The sequence below is a fragment of the Otolemur garnettii genome, unplaced genomic scaffold, assembly GCF_000181295.1.
Source record: "Otolemur garnettii isolate 467f Iridium unplaced genomic scaffold, OtoGar3 scaffold00099, whole genome shotgun sequence".
NCBI lineage: Eukaryota > Metazoa > Chordata > Mammalia > Primates > Galagidae > Otolemur > Otolemur garnettii.
The window spans coordinates 3,853,569-3,860,209 of record NW_003852494.1 but is presented as its reverse complement, the minus strand read 5'-3'; the positions used below and the strand labels follow the sequence as shown (position 1 = coordinate 3,860,209).

At 47.1% G+C, this 6,641-nt stretch overlaps 1 protein-coding gene across 1 annotated transcript in view; it reads right to left on the bottom strand.

Annotated features, from left to right (window-relative positions):
• Positions 1 to 5,429: 5,429 nt before the first annotated feature.
• The window catches only part of KMT5A (lysine methyltransferase 5A), a 19,257-nt gene continuing 18,045 nt past the window's right edge, over positions 5,430 to 6,641 (bottom strand). The window contains exon 7 of the mRNA XM_012809064.1: positions 5,430 to 6,481. Within this exon, the coding sequence (XP_012664518.1) occupies positions 6,271 to 6,481 (211 nt within the window). The 3' untranslated portion in view covers positions 5,430 to 6,270. The remainder of the gene's footprint in view (positions 6,482 to 6,641) is intronic.

Here is a 6,641-nt window from a genome sequence, read left to right as displayed (position 1 = left end):
CCTTAGCCGGTTGAGCTATAGGCGCCGAGCCATCTCATTTGGTCCTTATAAAACAGCTCAGCAAGATAGGGACTAGTACTGATCTCTCCCCATTTACAGATTTGCAAACTGAGACTCTGGAAGGTTCAACTACCTTCACAAGGTCATGTTACTCGGAAGTGGCTACCCTGGTTGCAAGTGCAGGCCTGGAGTTAAGACCTGAGTAAGACCTCATCTCTAAAAATAGTCGGGTGTTGTGGAGGGCATCTATAGTCCCAGCTACTTGGGAGGCTGAGGCAAGAGAATCACTCAAGCCCAGGAGTTTGAGGTTTCTGTGAGCTGTGACACTATAGCACTCTACCAAGGGCGAGAAAGTAAGACTGTCTCAAAAAAAAAAAAAAAAGACGTGGTCTCTTGCGAGGCGTGGTGGCTCAGGCCTGTTATCCCAGCACTCTAGGAGGCCTAGGCAGGCAGATCATCTGAGCTCAAAAGTTCGAGACCAGCCTGAGTCAGAGCAAGACCCCATCTCTAAATATAGCTGGGCATTGTGGCAGCCTATAGTCCCAGCAACTCAGGAGGCTGAGGCAAGAGAATTGCTTAGCTGGAGAGTCTGAGGTTGCTGTGAGCTGTGACACTGTAGCACTCTACAGGGAGCAACAAAGAAACTCTGTCTCAAAAAAATAAATAAATAGATAAAAACCTGGTCTCTGGCTCGGGGCCTGTGGCTCAAGCGGCTAAGGTGCCAGCCACATACACCTGAGCTGGCAGTTCAAATCTAGCCCAGGCCCACCAAACAACAATGACAGCTGCAACCAAAAAAAAAAAAAAAAAATAGCCAGGCGTTCCAGCGGGCACCTGTAGTCCCAGCTACTTGGGAGGCAGAGGCAAGAGAATCACATGAGCCCAGGAGTTGGAGGTTGCTGTGAGCTGTGATGCCACAGTACTCTACCCAGGGGAATAGCTTGAGGCTCTGTCTCAAAAAACAAAACAAAACAAAAACCTGGTCTCTTAGCTGCAAAGTTCTATGTTATGTGCCCAGTCTCTGAAAAGCGCTGATGGTATTATTATTATTATTATTTTGACACAGAGTTGTCACCTTGGGTAGTGCGGGGGTGTCATACTTCACAGTAGAAACAAGGTCTCGCTTTTTCTCAGGCTGATCTCAAACTCGTGAGCTCAAGCAATCCACCCACCTCAGCCTCCCAGAGTGCTAGGATTCAGGCATGAGCCACCAGCACTGACAGTACTTTTTTTTTTTAGAGACAGAGTCTCACTTTGTCACCCTTGGTAGAGTGTAGTGGCGTCACAGCTCACAGCAACCTCTAACTCCTGGGCTTAGGCGATTCCCTTGCCCCAGCCTCCTGAGTAGCTGGTACTACAGGCGCCTGCCACATGCCTATTTTTTGTTGCAGTTTGGCTGGGGCTGGGTTTGAACTCACTACCCTTGGTATATGGGGCCAGCACCCTACCCACTGAGCCACAGGAGCCACCCAGCATTGACAGTATTAATAACCACTTACTGCATGCCCCACCCACACCATCTTAACTCGGGCTGTCTCTCCATACCCCTGTGAAATCAGGGGTATTGTTCTCAAGGGACACCCAGGAAGTTAAAGTATAATGGGGTGAAAGGATTTGTCCAAGGTCCCTAGCTAGAAAAAAGCAGCAGGACTTGAACCCAGGTACAAACTCCACACTCAGGCTGTAACCACTGTGTCTCCCACAAAGATTCAGTAGCATCTAAGAGTCCAGTTTGGATTCCTATCCCAACAGGGCCACGAGGTCAGGGTCTCTTGATCCCTAGCACTTTGTGTAATGCTGCAGTTCTGCTGGGTGCTCCCCTATTAACAAGGGGAGTGAGGAGAAGTTTCTGCAGTGAGAGCAAACCTGCAGAACATGCATCCTGACTCCAGAACCACACACAGAACTCATGCCAAGGGCAGCAAGATCACAGACTAGTGTTCTAGAGAGGGGAAAGTCTGCAACCTTGGCTGGACTGCAGAGCAGGGGCAGCTCCTGGGACCAATGTTGCCCTAGACCAGCCCTCCACGCCTTACAGCCCAGAGTCCCAGCTGTGGCAGCTGTCCTCCCTCCTCCAAAACCACTCTTGCTTCAGTGTCCCCATCTACAGGGTGCAGGATGGCCATAATTTAGAAACAAAAGTATGTTGCTATCACTAAGCCATTTATACGTATCTCCTCAATTTCCAGGCTTGAGGGGTACCCTATTTAAGTGCCCCTTCATGGGGACGGACGTGGTGAAAGAACCTGCTCATTAAGAAATGTCAAGTTAGGGCAGTGCCTATGGCTCAGTGGGTAGGTCACCGGCACCACATACGGAGGGTGGTGGGTTCAACCCGGCCCCAACCAAACTGCAACAAAAAATTGGTTGGGTTTTTTGGGGGTGCCTATAGTCCCAGCTACTTGGGAGGCTGAGGCAAGAGAATTGCCTAAGCCCAGGAGTTAGAGGTTGCTGTGAGCTGTGTGACGCCACAGCACCCTATCAAGGGCGACAAAGTTAAACTCTGTCTCTGCTAAAAAAAAAAGAAAAAGAAAAATGTCAAGTTAAAGGCCAGCTGCAGTGGCTCACACCTGTAATCCTGGCACTCTGGGAGGCCAAGGCAGGTGGATCACTTGAGCTCAGGAGTTCGAGACCAGCCTGAGCAAGAGTAGGAGACCCCCATCTCTCAATAATAGCTGGGCGTGGGTGGCGCCTGTGGCTCAGTGAGTAGGGCGCCAGCCCCATATAGTGAGGGTGGCAGGTCTGAATCTGACCCCGGCCAAACTGCAACAAAAAATGACCAGATGTTGTGGTGGGCACCTGTGATCCCAGCTACTTGGGAGGCTGAGGCAAGAGAATTGCCTAAGCCCAAGAGCTGGATGTTGCTGTGAGCTGTAATGCTATAGTACTCTACAGAGGGCAACAAAGTGAGACTCTGTCTCTCAAAAAAACAAAATTAATAATAATAATAATAATAGTAGTCCCTGCCTGTAGTCCCAGCTACTCAGGAAGCTGAGACAAGAGGATCTGCTGAGTCCAAGAGTTTGAGGTTGCTATGGATGCCATAACACTCTACCAAGGGCAAAAAAAAAAAGTCAAGTTAAGACAGCCCTTATGACACTGGTACCCCAGAGAGGCTCAAAAAAGTGAAATACTTGGAATACAACTGTATGTAAAATCAGATGATGGGGCATGTGGGAGCATTTCTCCTGGAGACCAGCCTGGTGTAACCATAGGTAACAGAGCTGTGGCATTAGAAGGGCTCTAGACTCCACATGGTAGGATTCTAACTACAAACCCTGCAGAGGGAGAAACAAGCTTAGAAGCAGGTTTTCAAGCCAGGCCTGGGGACCTTGAGAGGTGTTAAGAAGTGGTTGCTGTAGCAATTTTTTTTCCTTTTTGCAGTTTTTGGTAGAGGCTGGGTTTGAACCCACCACCTCTGGCATATGGGGCCGGCACCCCACTCCTTTGAGCCACAGGCACCGCTCCACAATTTTTTTTTGGAGACAGAGTCTCAAGCTGTCACCCTGGGTAGAGTGCCATACCATCATAGCTCATAGCAACTTCCAACTCAGGCTCAAGCAATCCTCTTGCCTCAGTTTTTGTTTTTAGTAGAAAAGAGGGCTTCACTTTTGCTCAGGCTGGTCTTGAGCTCAAGCAATCCACCTGCCCTGGCCTCCTAGAGTGCTAGGATTATAGGTGTGAGCCACAGTGACCAGCCAGCAATTGTTTTTAAAAGATTAAATATAGGACCTATATATCAGAACTTGAAGGCACTTATTAGCAATTGGTCCTGAGCACTTGTTAAGACTGACAGTAAGCTGGGTGTAGTTGAGCTCAGGAGTCCGAGAGCAGCCCAACTAAGAGCGAGACGTTGTGGTAGGTACCCAGCTACTTGGGAGGCAGAGGCAAGAAATCACTTGAGCCCAGGAGTTTGAGGTTGCTGTGAGCTAGGCTGAAGCCAGAGTACTCTAGCCTGGGCAATAGAATGAGACTGAAAACAAAAGTGAATGTAAAAACCACCCACACTTTTAATCCTCATAGTGAACACTGATTACTGTGGAATCTACGTCAAGGCACTAATGCACTAAGGCTCTTTTTTGCATTAACTCACTAAGTCCTCACAATCACCCCTTCATTAGTATTCTTGCTTCCATGTCACAGAGGAAGAAAGTGAAGGTCCATACCTTCCTAGGGTTACATAGCCACTGTTCTAGGCCTAAGCACCTGGATACCAGGCCACACTGTCCCCTGCAAGGTGAAGATACAGACTCCTCTTTGATGGACAAATTCAGAGAAGGAATTGATTTGCACAAGGTCACAGGGTTGATAGATGCTTAAACATTAATGACAATTATAGCAGCTAAAATTTATGATGCTTGCCGCATGCCAGGCATTATTCTACGGTTCAATCTGCATTAATTTTGGATCTTCACAAGCACCCTATGACACCCTGCATTCTATAGATGAGAAAACTGAGGAACTCAGCTGTTCTAGGGAACAGGCTCAAGATGACATCAGCAAGGATCTCTGGCATTTTTGGAGGACATTCACCAATTTAGAATCATAGGGCATATGACCCTTTTATAAAATAAAATGGAACCTTTGCCTTGTGAAAAGAAAAAGACACAGACAGGTAGTCTCGCCTGGCAATAAATATTTTAATTTTTCTTGCTTCATTTTTATGATGACAAATAATTTTCAAGTTTATTTCCTTTGTTTGTTTGTTTAAATACAAAGCTAAACCACAAACAGGTACAATCAAGACATTTTTATCTCACATTTACACACTCCTGTTGATCCTCCTCCAATTTGCTGACCGCTGACCAGGCTGACTAGGGTGGGGGGAAGACTTTCTTAGGTAGCACCGTCGTGAGGCCTGGGGTGGGGGATGAATCAAGGATGAGGACAGGTTCTCATACCTGTCTCCATTCACATTTACCTGGGACCAGAGTGAGCCAGAGACCCTAGCCCACTGGACTGAAGGGACAGTATGTGAGAAGCGGTCCTACTTAAGGAGGGAGGAGGAAGCTACCCACTCCTGCCATCACAGTTGAGGTGAAAACTTCAGCCATATCCTTGATCCCTAGGGGCTGCTGGGCCCTGCCCCCTCCCCTGCACACCTGGGCACCTTTCTCTGAGGCAGGCACTGGTGGCTGGGGCAGGGGTCCTCACACTCCAATTCATGGCTACATCTTCACAGGAAGGACACTGGGTGGTCTGACAAAACAGAAGGCCTTGACAGCAGGTCTGGAACTTTCAACCCAGCAAAATCAGGTGAGTAGGGTAGGGATGGGATGTCAGGTAAGTAATTTCTGGTCCCACTACAAAACTTTATTTCTGATTTAGAATAGAGTACCATCTCAAATCTCTTCTACAAAAACAAAAACACCCCCCCCCCCAATATAACGCAGCCACTTCACTCACTTCAATACCTATATACATGTAAGTTGTTTTCTGTGGTTTTTTTTTTCTTTTTTAAATTTTTTTGGTTTCTTTTTGATTTTTTTATTATTATTTTTTTAAAATAAATTCAGTGTTCACATTTCTATAAAGAATTAACCCAGTTTCAGGAAACCCTGCCCTGGCAAGGTAGGTAAGCAATGCTTTCCCTGCCCACATCTGGTTTGATTTCCTGCCCTGATGCTTCAAGGTGCCCAGAAAAGCGGCAGCCTCTGGAAGAGTAAATCTATGCCTGGCCCGTGCTCCCAGGCCATGGGGTCAGTAAGCTTTCAAGAAAGCAGAGGGGAAGACTAGCTTACTGTGAAACCTTTTTAAAAAATATTCATACACTTCAATGTGTGCCTGACGAGATATCAGGAGAACAAGAGCTTGAAAACATCTCGTCCAGGCTTCGGGAGGCAGCGTCTTCCTCACACCCACCCCGTCCCTAGACGTTGGGAGTGTGGGGACAAAGTCCCAGCTCTTCCACTGGAGGCAGGAGACTTGCCCAGCTTCCTAGTTCATGTTTGACTCTTTCCTCTAAAACCTGTGCTGAGTCTTTGACTGCACGCACGGGAAGCACAAACGTTCGACTTGTATGCAAAAAAAGTACAAAAACAACTAGAATATAAAAGTTTTGGTAATATAAGGCCATCTGTTCAAGTCCACCTTGGAAACCTGTAACAGATATTTAAATACTACAGTGAAAAGGCATCTTAATATACTTTTTAAAAACATCTGAAGTCATCTGCTAAGATTAAGTGTGTAAAAAAAAAATCAATTCCCTTTGAGGGCACTTTGTCCTTTGAAGAAGAAGGGGTGAGGCAAGGAGGGCGACGGGCCAGCCAGCTAATGCTTCAGCCACGGGTAGGCTTCGATGGAAGCCTTGCTGCGGTCGCCATAGTCATACAAGAGCTCCTCCCCAGCCTCGATGTCTCGGGAGGCAATGAGGATGAGGTGAGGTACGCCGTCGATGTCATGCAGTTTGGTTTGGCAATTCCCACATTTGCTGTGATTAATCAGCCTTCCCAGGCGGTTTGTCTCTCTAGTTGCATCCACACTGGTGGGGAGGGAGGGCAAGAGCAAATTAAATTGATAAGAAGCCTTTTAACCCAGTCAGTGTTAGGCTCATTCTCAACTCTAGGGAAATGTCGATTTATAGCCATGTTTTGGGGAAAGAGATTCAATTCAAAAAGCTATTTTCTTTTTTTTTTTTTTTT